This window comes from Lissotriton helveticus, chromosome 1_1, assembly GCF_964261635.1.
Source record: "Lissotriton helveticus chromosome 1_1, aLisHel1.1, whole genome shotgun sequence".
NCBI lineage: Eukaryota > Metazoa > Chordata > Amphibia > Caudata > Salamandridae > Lissotriton > Lissotriton helveticus.
In genome coordinates this window covers 1,853,517,542-1,853,535,491 of record NC_136057.1, presented here as the reverse complement: position 1 = coordinate 1,853,535,491, position 17,950 = coordinate 1,853,517,542, and the positions used below count along the sequence as shown (strand labels likewise).

The 17,950-nt window shown below is 43.6% G+C and overlaps 1 protein-coding gene across 1 annotated transcript in view; it reads left to right on the top strand.

Annotated features, from left to right (window-relative positions):
* RNF2 (ring finger protein 2) overlaps positions 1-17,950 on the top strand; it is a 147,123-nt gene that overhangs the window by 35,493 nt on the left and 93,680 nt on the right. The window contains exon 2 of the mRNA XM_078641427.1: positions 9,712-9,773. Coding sequence (XP_078497553.1) covers positions 9,746-9,773 — 28 coding nt within the window. The 5' untranslated portion in view covers positions 9,712-9,745. The remainder of the gene's footprint in view (positions 1-9,711; positions 9,774-17,950) is intronic.

Genomic DNA, 17,950 nt, shown 5'->3' with positions numbered 1-17,950 from the left:
ACTCGGGTCCACAATACCATGGGCAGGATGTGGAGGGACAAGAAATGGCTGCTGCATTCTTGTGTATTTCATTCAACAACTATGCACGCCACCACATTGAGATGGGCAATTTAGGTCTACCTGACATTTGTGTAACTTCCTTTGCAGATATTATGCCAAAGACCCCCCCAAAAATCACGCAAAAGTAGGCATTACTATGCAAGATGGTGGTCTAGCAGTATGTGCTATTTTCAGCACAAATGCTTCTACCATCCATTGTTGTGATTCACCTGAAAAAAACATGAAATCACACTTTATGTGAACAACAGCTACTCTTTTCTTTTGGTTTGTATTGTTCCTATGCTCCCAGGATAGGAATTTTACCCAAATGACATATTAATTATGCGACGGTGCATACAGGCATAATCGCTTTGAAATGATGGTAGAAAAATCACTCAAAAATATACTTCAGTGTTTGACTGCTGCATAATCCATTTCCTGGATGGTGATTCAGAACTGATTTTCCAAGTTGTGGAGATGCAACTTTCACTGACAGACGACTAGATGGAAGTTAATGTCAAATATGCAGAAAAGTGAGAATCAGTGCCAAAGATTTGTTGCAGACATTTTGTTACTAAGAGATTTTCTTGAATTTTTCGATCCCCATTTTATTTAATCTTAGAATGTGGCCATTTTTAAACTATTACCCTAGTTGATAAATGTACATTGGGTATGGGTCTTGCTCATAAACAAATATTAAAAACTTCCTCTCAGGAAGACACTTCTCTTGTCATCCTTCACAGCAACTCCCACTTCTGTGCTGTAGGAATATTTTGACTACTGCGCAGCTAAACTTTGGAATGACTGCCCCTAATAATAATAATTCTCTTTATTCGGCAGTAATCACAGCCATAAAAGATACAAAGATAAAAACAGTAATACATTCATTGAAAACAATGTATAATTTGTGCAAAATCGCAAAAGTCCATATATCCATTAATCATGTCTCGAGTTTCTTGATCTTAATACTGCTCTTAAAAAATGTATAACAGCAAACAGCAGTGATTTCAGCCCCTGCTCTGTATCCCGCAGGAGAGTGAGCTCTGCCCGTAATGCTTGTTTTTTTCACCGTCCCCGCATACTTGCAGTGCACACGTTTTATTGCATGCAACCTCGTTTACATTTTCTTGCTTCTTCCCATGTGTAGAACCTCTGTTTATGCCATGCACGCTTCAGTAAAACATTCACTGCCCATTCATACCGACGCACTGTCCCTTGCACATGCTGGCTCGTTCCGGTGACCTTCCTGCGCACTCAGCGGAGGCTGGTCTAGCTCGCATTAGTAAACAACCTCCTCCATGCTCGCTCGACCCCACCGCGCCCCCGCCGAGCCCCCACACAGGCGGAGGACGTGCCACTGACGAACACCCGGGGCTTCGCCACCCTGGGCCAGGCGCTGGAGTGGCTCCGGCAAGAGCTGGTGAGTTCTGTGCACCCCCAGCTATCACAGGGTCTGGAGCAAATATCACGGGTGCTGCATGTTAGACTTTTGTCTGTTTTGTGTGTCTAGATGTATGCATTTGTGGAATATATATAGATGCACGGAGTGTAAAATAATGTGTATTCACATTAATTAACTTTGTTGTGTGGGAGTGCGAAAGCCTGGAGCGGCTGACATTGCATCCCACTCGTCAACAATAGTAATACATCGCATATTATGTGACACGGTATGAAGTGTTGTCTCATGCGGTTGTGCTGTTCTGTGTTATGATTTGACATCTTCACTGTAGTAATATGTCGATGCAGTTCTATTTAGTAAATGTGGATTAAATATCGTGTTATCGGGCCACATTTATTTCATCTTGCTTGGCATAAAACAGTGTGGATGCAGACACAGAATAACACTAGTGTAGTATGCCATTTATTGTTACTTTAACTAATGAGCACATTTCTATGAATTCCCGCAGGGGTTCAAAGTTAAGAGCCGAGGGACTGGGCATACCCGTGACTTCCTATTTTAACTCCCATAGGACATTTTGTTTACAACAATATCAACAACCAGTGAATGCCTTCATGCCAAAGTTCGCATGAATATAGATCTTTACACACAACGTGTGCTTTTTTTTTTTAGTTTTGTTATAAATCTGTTCAGTAGTTAATGAGATATTAAGGTTTGAAAAAGATGCCACGTGGGCCTGAAATGTTTAACACTTTTGTATATTTTGACAGTTGGAAAAGCATTTGTTGATTTGCTTTGAACTGTTTTTGTGTGTGCCTCTGTTGCCTGCTTGTGACCCGGTTTTGTGTGTGCCTCTGTTGCCTGCTTGCAACCCGGTTTTGTGTGTGCCTCTGTTGCCTGCTTGTGACCCGGTTTTGTGTGTGCCTCTGTTGCCTGCTTGTGACCCGGTTTTGTGTGTGTGTGGGTGCAAATGCAATAGGTGTCGCATTTGCAAGAGATTAGGCTATTGGCTTTGTAAATGACAATGCCATTTATTTATGTTTTCAAAGCCAAAACATAAATAAAAATGTTGTCCTTTACAATGCCAATAGCTCTAACTTTTCCAAAGGCGAAACCGTTGCATTGTAAATGCTTGGTTTTTTCGTGTAGGCAATCTCCTACGCTGTTCCTGGCTTTGTACGTCATTTCACCAGTTGGCAAATAATAACAACTTTTCATAGCCTTCAGTATTTGGATTTTCACCATCTGTTTTTCACAGGTGAATCTACTTACTCCTTTCATTTACATTTACTCAGGATCTCGTTTCAGGCAACAACCTGCATTGAATCAAGCAGGAGAAATCTCTGTTTCCATTTCATGTATATGTGATTCCATACTCTATGCTGTGTCTTTGCAATTTCGCCTCCAAATGTTTTTTGAGAAATGGGTTCCCCTTTATTCCTATACACATACATTTCCTCCCTCTTAAAGTATAACAATATTACTCTTCAGTACTAAGGAACTTTAAAAGAATATTATTGTTAGGTCTCGCCTGCCGATGTGCTTGCGCATTCGAGCTGGCGAGAGATATAGGGGCTTATCCAGAGTTTAACGAAAGTGGCGATTTTGAAAAACATAAACAAATATTAAAAAATATTTACATTTTCCACACCAAAAGCTCAAACTTTTCTATTTTAGCAAAAAATAAACTAACATTTTCAACACCAAAAACGCAAACTTTTCTATTGCGAGACCTATTGCATTTCTAATGCTTGTTGTTATAATAGGATTGTTCATCTGTACATGTCTATTTGTTTTTGGCTTCCAACAGTCAAATGAGCGCTCCTACACCGAGATTAAAGGGGTTGTAAAATGCAGACATTCCACAGCCCTCTGATTCAGCAGCACTTATGAATGTGCTATACACCCACGGAGAGGCTGGGTTTTACTTACACACATGCCCACCTCATGCTGTGCACTGATCCACCTCTCACCTCTCCCGTTGTGTGCATCCTCTCTCATCCGACTTTCTCTCGTAATCTCTTATACCTCTCACATTTCTCATGCACTCTTCCTCCCTCTCACCTTGGTTCACCTCAGATCTTCAAGCACAGTTTCTTTCCTGTGCCTTTTCAAGATTTCCGTCCCTCATACCCATGCTCTCCTCCTTTTTTGGGGTGTCTTCTGCGTTCCCAGGTGCACCTTATTTATGCATCTGTGGCCTGCTCTCCTCTTATTTCTTTCTCACACACTCTTTCGGCTCCTCTGTACGGAGTTCATTCTCCACTTCATGCACAAAGTACCTATCCCTCTCTATCGATTCTGTACAGCTCTCGCCTCTATCTATTCACCATGCCACATAGTTCAACTAGGCACCACACAATTCCATCCCACACAATTCCAAAGTTAACAGTTCAAATTCAAACCACATAATTCCACTCCAAACCACATACATCCACTCCAAACCAAAACAAATGGGAAAAAGACATTGTCATTTACAACACCAATAGTTCTAACTCTCCTAAATGCGAGACCTATTGTATTGCAAATGCTTGTTTTGCCAGTAACTTGGCAGTCTTGAGTGGACACAATTTGCAATGCCCATGACAATTAAATAGTACCACTGTGCTTATAAAAATGACAGCTGCAACTTGTGTGCACGTTTGTGTCAGTCCTCCTGGGGAGTGTTTTGGGGGATTGTGATGATCTCTTTGCTTGAATGTGGAGTGTGAGAACAGGATGTTTCCTAGCTTAAGCCCTTGAGTAGAAGAGCTTGAGTGTTATAAACCAGCATTTCTTGAATTTTCATGTGGTAATCCCCACGTCCTCCTATCTGGTTAACCCACTACTAACTGGAAGGAACGGTTCAGCACTGATTAACTGTTTGCTTTCAAAGGATGAGCTTTTTCTTGAAGTATGACTTTTTATGTGCATTCCGTTTTTTGCTAATTCCGGTAAGCAAAGAAGATAAAACAAGTGAATGTATATGAATATTTCGTGCGACCCGTAGGGAAGTGGTTCATTGAAAAAAGGTACTGAAGGAAATATCGATTTGTGGTTTCAAGTGTTCAGTGAAATTAATGTGTATTATGTGTATATCCTAAAGGGTTCTGGCTGCCACAAGTTCATCTAAACCAGGAACTCGAGAGCTGAAAGACAGTTAATTGGAAAAAATCCAATTCTTTACACCACTGGACCAATAGCTTGCAATGCCGAACAGATTCAGCAACGTGTATTTGTCTTATATGATAGGGGTGGCAACGAGCTTGTTTAGAAAAGGAAGTTATAAATGAAGACAATAGAGGACTGCACCAGGAAGTAGTAGGGAGATTGGTATGAAGAGTGGTGATATCTTCGATACAGTGGTAAAAGTTGTTTGTTAGTTATAAATGATTTCTGTCTTCGGACAGAATTTGTTAGACTTGCATTAGAAAAATAAACTCTTAAGTTTTTTTAGGTTTTTGCTGTAAAAAAACAAAAAAGCACATTTAGCTTCCTGTTTCTTTAGCCCTGTTCCGTGCTCAACAACGGTGACCTGGCCCTAATGCTAGCAAGGAAAATGCAACCCATGTTCCTTTTCATAGGACGACTGTCATAACTGGGCTTCAGTGCCCACTCACAGAAGGTGTTTGAGCGGTGCTCCTGTGCTTTAAAACAAAAACAGATAGTAGAGAACTAAAGAAGAAACATGCCTTTTCACCAAGGTGCCTGCTACCTGAAAGAAATGTAAATGTGTGCAATGGTTAATCACCAACTATAAAGGCTGATTTGGAGCCAGTGTAGCTTTTAATTGAGTCACTCAGCTTCATGGTGACTAATATTTATTCTTCTTTTTTAGAGGTAATATATGTGACCGTTAAAATGAGTGCACCCATTTATTGGGCACATACAAATATTTACACTATAGTCTGAATGCTTAGCACTAAAATGTATATTTTTAAGGAACTTTTTTTTGTCTTAAACAGTATTTTCGCAACAGCCTGTTTTTTATACAGTGTAATACAATTTTAAAATAATGACATTCACAGTGCTTTCTGTCACAAACTGGGACCTCATAGCACTATAAATAAGTCACTATCCTCACTGCACCAATCAGGATTTAATTATGTCACTCTCTGGTCACACACAAAGACATCTGTAGTGATCACATTAGCCAACTGAGATTTCATAAGGCAAAAGAGTATATTTCTCTTTGATTAGTTTAACTTGCATTTATTTTTCTTTTGAGGTGTGTGCATGTTTTTATATGCAGTTACCCAAAGGTGAAATAAAATGCTGAATTTTCTTCGTTTTAGCCATGTTATTGGCCCAGACTTCACACTCCTTGCCCCATGCCACTCAGTAGTACCGTCTACACACGTATGGGCTTTAACTGCTGCATGTAGATGAAGGCAACCTAGAAACGTGCTTCCAGGCTATTTTCATTTACATGTAATTGCTAACCCATGTGTGCCCCCACCCCCGATAACACATCCATGTCCCCCCAGGGGGACGTGCCCCTCAGTATGAAGACATCTAATGTACAAGAATCAAAAGAAGCCCAACACAAATTGTATAGTGAGAAATTCACTGTTGTGATGAGCTAACAAATGGCCTGGTTGGCTTATGCTCATGATTTACTTTTTTATGTAGCCTTCTTTCAGCTGCATAACCCAGTAAACACAGCTTTGTTCATCTCCACTACATGGAGACAACTCTCCTACATATTTACCATTTTCTCACTCCCACTACCCCCTTGTTTGAGACCTCTCCACAGCATTTGACAAAGTCCACCACCACACCATTTTTGCAATTTTCACTTCCTGGGCGGTGCTGTGTCTTTTTAGATATCAGTCAATGTTTCTTGGTGCTCATTGCTCCCCCACCACCTTCCTACATGTTGTTGGTGCTCACTCCAAGAATCTTTTGTTCTCTCTCCACACTAACTGTTTCAGGAACATTATATCATGTTTATGCCACGTACACAAATCTTCTTTGGCAGCTTATATTCTAACAAAAATGTTACCGTGATCAGGCAAAGAAAGGATGGCTTCTGCTCCTTCATCTCATCAAAAACAGAGCTTCCTCCAATGTTGCATGTGGCTGGGTTCAAACTGAGGCAGCATGATGGGTGAAAAACGATGGATTGGAATACAGCCAGAGCCATTGCCAGTGTCTGAGATTAATGCAAGCATCCAATCCATCTCTTTGTTGTTGGAAAGTCCCACTTTTACTCTATCACCCCTCAAAAATTAAATTGTTTTGAGTAAGAATAGTGTTTCTGCTTCCCATACCCTCAATGACCTTACTTCACAGACAAAAAAGTTGGCAGAAAGCTAAGCCGAGGGCCTATTGCAAACCTTTCTGCCTAATGTTAAAAATTCACAGGACAAGGCATCATCTCGGGACTATTTGCGATGCACATCATGACCCATGAACTAAGCTCTGCTACAGACAGGGCCTCGAAATGCTTTCTGGTGGTCGAGTAAATAGTTCAGTGCTTTGTGCTCGGTTCGTGGAATATGCTCTTTGCAGTGTGGTCTGTATGGATAGTTTTCTCTTGTCCCACTATGTTACTGTGTAAAGTTGATTTCAAGTCAAAGTTCTGCATTTTTAAGTGGATGCTTTACATTTCTGTTAGTTGATATTCAAAATGACTTGACCCTTTTGTAGAAGCGTAAGGTGTTCTGTCATCAGTTTAGATGTGAAGAACAAAGGCCACTGACATGGAAGCCCTACATAAAATATTCTAGCCGAAATGTATTTTATTTTATTTATTTGTAAAGTAGTTTAAATTGTTGTAAAAAAATAACTGAACAACTGATTTATAGATCCTGAACAGAATATGTGAGTATACTATTCATGAGATATAAAGAAATGATGATGTGCTCATTCTGCTACTTGCCATATTCTGACACAGACAATTTGAAACCATTTCGAGCCATGCCAGACGAACCTCTGGTGGCACTTGGATACTGTAATCATAACATGGCAGTACTTGGCTGCCTTAAAAGCCTGTTGAGTACCTCTCAGAAAGATACCTTGGTTCAGACGCCATCAGAGGTAGGCGAAATATAGTTCCTGATGGCCATTCCAGGTGACTCTTATGTACATTCAGTAATGAACAAAAGAAGTGACCCGTCTAGTACCCAAAAGGAGCTATGCTATTGAGCAAAAGGTGGGGCCTTTCTTTTGCCACCTTCTCAGCTATATTGTAGCAAAGTGAAGTAAGCCTTCTGTGAATCATTCTCTTATACATCTGCTGCGTTACACGAGTACTGAAGTAGCACCTTCTAGTTGGTAGGTCTCTGATAGATCCAGGTTGACAAGGTATTGACTCCTGCGCCCTCCTCTGCATTTTAAGAGACTGTCACTTTTATGAGACAAGGGCTGGTGGATTACAGTGGCACCATTGACCCACTTCAACTCGGGCTTGGAGTGACGGGTGCAGTGGTGTTGGCTGGTGTCGGGTTTATGCAGTTGAGTCCTCACACTTCTTTCTTTGGTACCTGGAAGGTGCAGGGAAACTGCTCCACTGGAGTTCCTGAGCCTTGGCAGAAGTGCTGTCAGTCCTCCCTGGCTTTTGAAGGCACAGGAGCTTGCAGAGTGAGTCGACTTTGGCGCAATTGGTGGGAACAGCGAACAAGCTGGCACAGGTGGCACCAAGTCACTTATTTCTTTCACAGTTCTTGTTTTTTTGCAGCTCTTCAGTTATTTTTCTTTTCAGTCGGCAGGATCTGCTTTCCTGGTGCCAGGGGCTCCCCTAAATACTAGATTTAGGGGAGTGTAGGGTAGTAGCCAATGGGCTATTTACTCCTGGTGTAACTATGCACTCTTATTTGACCATTTTCTATGGGAAGTGGGCATAACCCTGTCCCAGAGTTGTTCCTAAGTTTGCCAGCAGAAAGATGGCAGGCTTCTGATTTTCTTATTAATTTCAAGTAGCACCTCTTAGGGCTGGAACTAACCTGAAGGTGAACACGCATCTTGATTACTTATTTTTCCCACTGTCCAGGTGCCAAATCGGCCCTGGACATGGAGGATCAGAATGCTCTCGTGTGAGGGAAGCTAGATTTGCTTACCGAAGGCGGTGGACTCTTTGAAGCTCCCTGCCTTGGAATGCTAATTTGCAGGTCATCTTGTGGAAGGGGGTGTAAACGTCCTCCGCCCGAGAAGGCTTTGTTCCTGATGGCATGAGAGCAAAGCCCTAGCCCCTGGGAGTCAGAAACACATCTGTGGTAGCAGGCTGGCTAAGACCATTCAGTCAGCACACTAGTAGATGGTAGGTTTTCAGGAAGCACCTCCAAGGTGCCCTCTGGGTGCATATATGTCCTCATGTAAAAACGTAACTTGTGCAATGTAAAGCGCTCTGATAACTGATTCGGTTCGGTTCTAGTTCGCGCTATATAAAACTCAACCAAAAAAAATATATATATATTAATAAATCAATTACTGGAATCAGTGTGGGTTTATTAATACGAGATGTTTGATAACAAACTTCTTTTGTTTAAGTGCAGCCATCATGTAACTGTGCCCTTTTAAGTACATGTACTTTAAATGGCTTCCCTGGTCACTGGCAGGAATTGAACTGGCCAGCACAGGGACATATCTGCGCAAGCGGATATGTCTACACATGCAATGTAGTGCACCCTGCCCTAGCACTGGAAGGGCTGCTGTAGGAGTGACTTACATATACAGTATGTGGTGTTTGTAGGCATGGTACACAGGGCTCTGTGCCATCACATTTTCACCTTTATCTGCACCAAGATACACAGGCTTTAGTGCCAGTCTTTTTGTATGGTGTGGGGTCCCTTGTGGCATAATACATGCTGCAGCTCTTAGGAACTCACTTTGGTATCTATGCCCTAGGTACCCGGGGTACCATCTACTAGGGACGTACAGGGATGCTAAAGATCTTGCCAATTGGAGGAACAATTGGGCAGTTTTGAGATCTCGGGACCTGGTTAGCAGAACCCAGTGCCCTTCCGTTCTAAATTGCATCGAATACCAGGCAAAAAGTAGGGGTTACCATACCAAAATGGGGCACTTTACTACAAACCCCATGTATCGTGGAGCTGTATGATGGCTACTGGGTGGTGTTGCATCCATAAGCGGAATATTTAAGCACTTACACTTTTTGGTCTCTATTGACACTGTTGGTTAATACTAGTGACATGAATAAGCCTATATTTGAGAAAGGTAGCATAAGTGGGTTTTCAAGGTTACTGTAATTTGATTTTGATCTGAATATTTTATTGTCCTTTTCTTATCCGTACGAACTCACGTTTGAATAAACCATTTTGTTTATTTTGTAGGCTCGTCCTCTGTGACGTGGTTTGCATTTGGGTGATGACACAGGACTTTCATTGCAAGAAAGGTGAGATGCAGTTACCTATAGAAACCTGCGGTTGGGGCGCATTGAAAATGTATAGTGTGTTGTATGCAAAGAACGCTTCTGAAATTTGTACTCATTTTCGAGATTTTTTTCCTGTTTGGAGAGAGAGCAACGAGTACGTACGGGGAGCTAGCTGAAAAGTTTGGATGGCTCTGGTCGTAGATAGTTGCTAGAAGAAGGGGAGATCCGGGCTTGAGATCAATTTGATCATCAGTGGAAGACGTAGGCCATGAAATGCATGAGAAATGATGGAGGTGAATGAACGAGCCAAGTCCTGAAGCAGCATTCCACAGTGCAGAGAGAAAAGGATAGAGTGGCAGAGCAGAAAACTGTGTTTGTAATGCATGAGGAGAAGCGGAAGAGTCGTGTGCTATAACCTTAGAGGAAGTGATTCTTTTGAAGAAAATGGCAACACTTTTCACACCTTCTAAACTAGGTCATACTTGATAATAGTTCCACTATGGAGTTTTTACAGAACGGAAGACCCTCTGGCTCTCATTAAGGGCCACAGTCCTAGATGATTTTTTTAATCTTTCCCTAAAATGTTATTTTTTTTCCTCTTAAAATCAACTTGTTTTCTCCTTTATGAATGAACTGGAAAGCCGAAAGACCATTTTCATGGTCATCGTGTGAGGGATCAATGGAAGTGGTCAATATGCGCATATTATGTGCCGCCAGAATCGTTGGTGTCCTGAATCCACGCCGTCTGTTCTACTCATCCGTGCAGTGCAGGGCTCGGGTCTTTAACACTTTCTGTTATGGTCCCATGGATATTGGACTATAAAGGCTGAGGAACCATGCCATGAAGCTTTACAAACCAGAAGCAGGGAGGTCAGATTGTGTTGGGGAGCGCATGTTAAGAGTTTGGTTCTCCTTGTGGGATTTTATGGTTGTGTTGATTGTGGCCTTGTGTCAAAACTTGGTGAGTCCATGCAGGTGTACTGTGGCATGCATTCAGACTGCTGCTAGCAGCCTCCAGACTAGAAGAAAGGGGAAGATCTCTGTGGTGTTGGCCAATAAGTCTCCACTCAATTGCACCTATATACACAGCTTCAATTAATGCAGAAATGTCTGGTTTTCTAGCTAATCATTAACTTTGTAAGTCCATTCCATATAAGTTAATTATATAGGCAATTATCTTGTTTGGAGAGCTTAAAATTCTGGGGGTCATGGATCGGTCCTGGAGACAACTGGAATAGTTTAACCTTTGCCCTTGGAGAAGTCCTCTCCAGCGCTGCAAGAATTTCAGGGTTCCACTTTTTCTACAGTACTGCAGCACACACTCAAAAGACGTGGGTGCTAATGTGGCCTAAGAGTGAGGTGGCATAAAGCAGGTAAGATCTCGGGCAAATACCAAGTTGATAATCAGAATGCTTCTGATGTTATCTTCTTCCCTGAGATTCTTTTTGTAACAGTTTTATTAGGTTACAAGAAATGAAGAAAAGAAAACAAGAAGTAGGATAGGCAAATATTGCACATCAAATTATAAAGTACTAATGAAGCAGCTACTATTGGTAGAGGTTCCACGCATCATTTCGGTTCTCACCCCATGTCTGTCAATTTGGATTTGGGGCTACTCCATCGGTGTATAGCACCTCACGATGAGTGCCCCCCCCCTCCCGACGGCAGCCCCATTCCGCTCACTAGTGAATGCATCCTAAATTATCAAGTTTTCAGTTTTGCATTGTTCTTATTCCTGCCTATGCATACATCTTCAGCCGCCAACCACTCGTGCATCTTTGCACCACAAATCATAGTTTGGTCCTGTGCTCAGCAGTCTGTTGGTTTCTACCCGTCTCTTCATCAACCGTAAGCACAGTGACGCAAATTTATATAACACACCACCTTTACTGGGCTTCAGGCGAAGCCCTGTAATACATTGTTTGACAGATTTATTAAACCAGTTTTTTAGGTCTCGGGCCTAGCGGCACGCTGCGTAAGCAGTGTGGGCGGAGCCCGAGATTTAATGACTTCAACAGTGTGCTTTATTCCGCCTCTCTCTTCCATTGGCTAGCTTCATAAATGGAGGCTAGCCATTGGAAGAGAGGTGTGTCAATTACTATTTTCCCCGCCTAGATGCGATCCGTGGGCGTTTCTGTCTCTTTTTTTAAGTCCCGCCCCCCACACCCTCCCTCTTGCCGAGGTCCCATACTCTTTTCCCCGGCTTGATGTGATCCGTGGGCGTTGCGTCTGTCTCTCGCCTTCAGCTCTTTCTGGAGCTGCTCGCCCCCCCCCCCTTTCCCTTTGCCCGCATTTCGCAGCCCTCCTCCATCCTGCTCTCACCCCCTGCATCCCTCCTCCGTCCCGCTCTCGGCCAGACCGCCTCTTGAATGATATCTGTTGTCCCACAAAGTTGTTATGTGCAAGGATTTTCAAAGGTACATCATCAGCCGTTTTCGTGTCTTTGGCTTCTTTGTGCATGATTTCAAGAATCATCTTGTTCTTCTTGTCAGAGTGCAAGTGTTTCCTTTGCTACTCAGATTTCTCCATATGTGGAAGAAATTACACTACGGAGGCAAGCACACGCTATGAGGGGCGGAGTATAACACTGAGATCGGATAGGCGAGGTCTACAGCGCTTTTCCAGCTTTCCGGACCCCAGCCGTCCAGCAATCAGCCCGCAAATTGACCCGTGACGCTAATTAGCTGCGAGGAGGGGGGGGGGGACGACCCAGCTGGGGGCCAGCGGTTGCTCCCGAAGAGAGCAACACACCGCCCAGAGGAGAGAGGGGGAAGAAAAAACCCGCACTGGGGCTACACCCCCGTTAGTTTGCAGTGATTGTGAAAGAGTGAAATCCCTGTTGCTAGACGAGAATTCACGAGACTGGAGAGAACATGCAACTATGCACTTTGTGGCAGTCGGCAGCGGTTGTTAGTTGTGGCGAGGAGGCAGTAAAAAAAACATTGCCACTAGTGGGTCCCGCACCAAGCATCCAACCCCCTCGGCACCCTTGAGGTTCTCTCAACAGCCCCCCGCCTGCTAGAGGGGGGAATATTTTCAGCGCTGCGTTGATACCACCTTTAGCCTCACCTTCTCGGGCCGTCTCCGGCACGACCACCTCTTGCGAGGCAAGACAGAACTCTTGCTGAGAGCCGAAAGCCATCCCTAGCCAGTCCTAACCAGCCTCGAGACGCCAGTGAGCGTGTTAGTGTGTGCAAGTATGAGCGCAGCCCTCCATTAGGGAGGCTGCCAAGTGTGTGCTCTGCGAATTCGCAGAGGCGCCCCGGCTAGGTCTGATTGCCCCGCTCATAGAGCCACCACCCACTCGTCTCCTCGCAGCACTTAATTTTTCACAGCCTGATTGTGCTCACTTGTACCAACCGGAAACTGCCAGTAACGGCGTTCTCAACACGGGCCGTTTCTGGTTTTCCTGAGCTTAGGACTATACTTAACGTTTGACTCCTTACCCCTTTCACCACCTCGCACGATTATACTCTCATAGTTGGGACAAGATTAAATCAAGCAAGCATAGCAAGCAAGTCTACAGCTGGCATACTATTAAACCATATCTGAACTTTTGCACAGCGACCTGCGATTAACCATGACCTGAGACGATACCAGGGAGCCAGCTAGACACCGAAACATCAAGGGAAGTGTTCTTCTTCCACTTTACTCACCAGATACCTTCCAGTCGCTCCAGCACAACCTGCCAAAAAATCAGCTGAGGAAGTGGCTCCAGCCGGCGGCCAACCAGCCAATTAGTTAACTATTCATCACCAGAAAATCAGTGTCATTAAGAAGGTGGGGAGTTTCTTCAAGTAGTCTCAAATAAAGGCAAAGGTAACACAGAGAATCCAGACAGCACAGACGATAACAGGAAAGGCGGTCGGTCAGAGTCAGAAAACCCATGTAAGATCGAGGCCAAAACCCAAAACAATACAAGCATTTGCAATGCAATAGGTTTCGCATTATTAAAGTTTGAGCTATTGGTGTTGCATTATTATTAGCAATGCCAATAGCTCAAACTTTAATAATGCAAGACCTATTGCATTGCAAATTCTTGTCTTATATTTGGCTCACAGCCTGATCCTGCATAGGGATTGGAATTTTGCCCCATATTCTTAATCCACCTGTGTCCATTGACCCTTTAACTGCAAGGATGTCTACGCACTCCTTCCGTAGACTGATGCTGCAGTGTGTGCACAGACCTTGTGCAAACATTGATGGGGCCTTTCCTTAACATTTGTGCCTTTTGTCGATGGTATATAAATATATATGTCACAAGGAGTGCTCATTTTAAGGACAAGTATATTAAATACATTTTGGTTTTCTATCCAACGAATGAGGCCAATCGCCTTGTTATATTGGGGTACTTTGGCTCAAGTGATTGTTAATAAAAGTAGTGCAGGGATGGTATTTCCAAGCAGAGAAACAACGTAGGATTGCCCACTTTTTTGTATCAGTTTTGCCCTTTTTGCAGAACCCATAGCCCAATATATTCGTACTTCCCCATTGATTTTTCCTCCTCGGTTGGTGGGACGAAAATTAAACTGCACGCCAATGATGTATCTTTACACTTTCACCATAGATGGGCAATAATGAGGAAACTGTACAAGCCATAAAAAGATGCACAGCTCTTGGGGGTTGCAAAATAAATGAGTCCAAGACAAACACTGTTAATTGATAGCTCCCCATATAGCCTACCCCCAAAATTCAAAGCAAATTATAGCAGGACCAAAAACATTTCTGGGAGTCTAATAATTAGATCAATTAGCCAACCCATTTGCACGAAGTTATTGACTTCTAACAGACAAAGTTGAAAAACGATTGTCCATTTGGAAACCTCTCCTTCTGTCTCGGATTTGCAGAATAGCTTTGATTGGCAATATCGCTTTGATACAAACGTCTATTCTTCCACTATTTTTTTTTTACATCCATTTCGTGTAAATTGGATTATAAATTGCTTCAGAAATGGAACATACTCTTGAACCTATAAAGAGTTGTGTGTTAAAATAAAAAAATTGCAGTTGCCAAAAATGGATGGTTGATTAGGAATACCCAATAGTAATCTGTATTGTACAGCTTCACAGGTCTTACAGATATGACCCTTTGCTAGGCTTACACTCAATATGATGATTCCTTAATTTTAGTGATGGTAAACAAATTTGGAATAAAAAATGTATCCTGGGCAATAAAGAAGCCCCACCGTACCTTAGAATGTTCAATAACAGTCCTTGCAGTATATATGGGCCTGAAGGCAACATTGCTTCCTTCAATGTAAGATCCTCATGACACACACCACAAAACCCTTCAGAATTGTAAAGATTTTTCTACTTGTCTTTTCCATTTTTAATAAATTGTTAACACCTGAAGTGTTTTTCATCGCTGACCTTGTAAGGAAATTCTGCGCCCCCAACCCCGATAACCAGCAAAGTAACACACTCTGTTTTTAGGGCTTAGAATTAAACAAACTTGGCAAAAACAGACAATTGTTCCAAATCTGAGTCAGACGGGTATATAGTAAGACCCCAAAGGTTGGCTAAAAGCAGTTTCTTTTTATCTGTGGTAAACTTCTGTGTGAGGGGCTACATTTCATTGGATGGTTTTCTACAACACTTGGATATTATATTATACCCAAACAGATTGAATAGGATTCATCATAATATGAGCAAAAAATGACCCTGATGTGGACAAAGGGTAGATCTGGTGTATATGCTTTGGTCATGTGCAGCATTGTTCAGCTTTTAGACAGAGGTCCTTCGGGTGTTCAGTTCCAGAATCCGTGCAACAATCATTCCCACACCGGCATTGTTAGGTGTGATCCCTTTGACCCAGGCTAGGTCAGTGGATTCGAATGTCAAAGCTTTTATTTCATTTCTATGAAAATAGCTTGTTAAGTGCCCAGTATTCAAAGACGCCTTGTAGCCCCTCCATTTCGCAATGGAAGACCAAAATGGTGATGATCAGTAAGCTGTAATTCTGGCACCACGCTCATACAAATAGATTTTCCAGGTATTATTAGATCTGGGGTACCTGGGCTTATAAGAACCAACTCCTAGCCTATTAAAGGTTTATCTTTTGTCCTTTTACACCTTTAAGAATTATTATAATTTATTTAGCATTGTCATTTTAATGCCATTAAGAAGGTGAAAATATGCATAAAGTACAGGATTGGAACCCAGGTTGGGTTACCGAGAGTCTTATTTAATAAAGTAATAAACTACAATAATATATTTTGCACTGATATCTTTATAACCCTTTTAGAATTATTATAATTCACTTACCACAGTCACTTTAATATCATTAAGAAGGTGAAAATGTGTTTTAGGTACAGGATTCGGATCCAGGTTGTGTTACGAAGAGTTTTATTTACAAATTACACAATATAGCATTATGCACTGTTATCGGTATGATATTTACTAATGTTTAGGATTATGTATTGGTATTTTTCCTTTTTAGGTTTCGACTGCAAAAAGCTGCGCAAGCAGCTTTTGCGCAGGAGAAATCTTATGAGAACTGTAGTGTGGCTTTGGGTCGGCCCTCGTCATTCATTGGCTGGCTCCATAAATGGAGCCTAGCCATTGGACGAGGGGCCTGTCCGTCAATGCCGGACCAGATTCGGAGGCGTTCCCGAGATTCTTTGGCTTTTGCCGACGTCACGCGACGTCAGCCGAAAGCCGGGAACGCCCCCGAATCTGGTCCGGCATTGCCGGCACCAGTGACTATCCTGCTCCTGATTGGTGAAGCTGCGTGGACGTCACTGCTGGTCCACGAGGGAGCCCACTCCTCGGGAAACTTCGCCGCCCGCCTGCCTGAGCTAGAGACGGGCCGCCGCGCTGCCCGCGGCGACCCGGAAGTGACCGGCCGGCCGGCCAATCCTAGCGCGGCCGGCCGGAAGTGCCCACCCCCCGCAGCCCGGGGGAAGAAGGAAGACGGCAAGAAGTATGGCGGCGCCCGCGGGGCTCCCGTGGCCTGGAGGGAGCCCCGGGAGATGCGGAGGACGTTGCCGGTCTCCCATGCCAAAGAGGGAGACCGGAGAAGTGCCAGCGAGATTGCCGCCGTCGATGTTACCGGTCTCCCATGCCGAAAAGGGAGACCGGAGAAGTGCCGCCGTCGCAAGGTGCAGGTAAGTCGATCTGCTTGCACAGGAGGAGCCCCGGGGAAAGAGAACGTCCCTCCGCGGCCCCTGTGCCATAGGCAGGGCGGTGAATGAAACTCAAGGTTTTGGAAAGTACGCAAGTCCCGGGCGGACATCCAAAAAATGCCTGAACACTAACCCGCTCGTGGGGCACTGCCTGGTTGCTTTATAAGGGCAGTCCGCCCAGCCCTGGTCAGTGTCGGGAGAGCCTTTAAGATTAAAGGCGGGGGCAGGATCACATTTTCGAGCAACCAGGAAAAGGTGGGATGCTGCTTTTTTAATTGCCTTCAGGAAAATAAACTTTATTTTGGGAGGGTGTGTGTGTGTGTGTGTCGGGGGAGAGGGGGGTGATGGAGGCGTTCCCATTGTTGAGTCTGGATCCACGTGGATGGCAAGTGCAAAATAACACCATATCTAGACTTAGGTTGCTTCATAGGGTGTCTGACATTTAATACCTCCTGGTATCCCACTGGACTTCTTTTCTGGCGAGCACTGTGATTTGTCCCTTGATCTGTACAGGGCGGTGTGGAGTCTTCTCGCCTTTTAGGTGAGCATGAGGGAGGACTGGGAGGTTATGGTGACTGTTATAATGTTGTTAGTTTGAAAGATCAGATCAACCTGATCAGTACTTTAGAAGAAAATTGAATTTACGATTGTTCTTTTGGGCTTCCACTCTGGACACTGAGGTGCATTCAGGTTGCCAGGGAGCAGGAAGGTGGCATGCATGTGTCTGGCCGGATATCTTGAAGGATCCGTGTGAATGGCTAGATGAAGGGTGGGCTACTGGCATCCATTATAGCTGCTTCTGAACTGGAGGAAAGAGATTTGATGTAGTGCTATGCTCACTCTGTATTCTTAATGAATTGTATGCATGAAGGGACCTGGCACATAAAGAATGGTATTATATGTCATGGTGGCACACTTTCTCAAGGATGGCCATGTGGAAGAAAAGCAGCGGAATTTGAAGATGGTTTGGGTGAAGCAAAGGTAATCTGAAAGAAGTAAGAGAGAGGGCGAAAACATCAGCCCGGTGAAGGAGTCAGGAAGAAGTCCTATGGAAAGAGTGTCATCATTTGTGTGA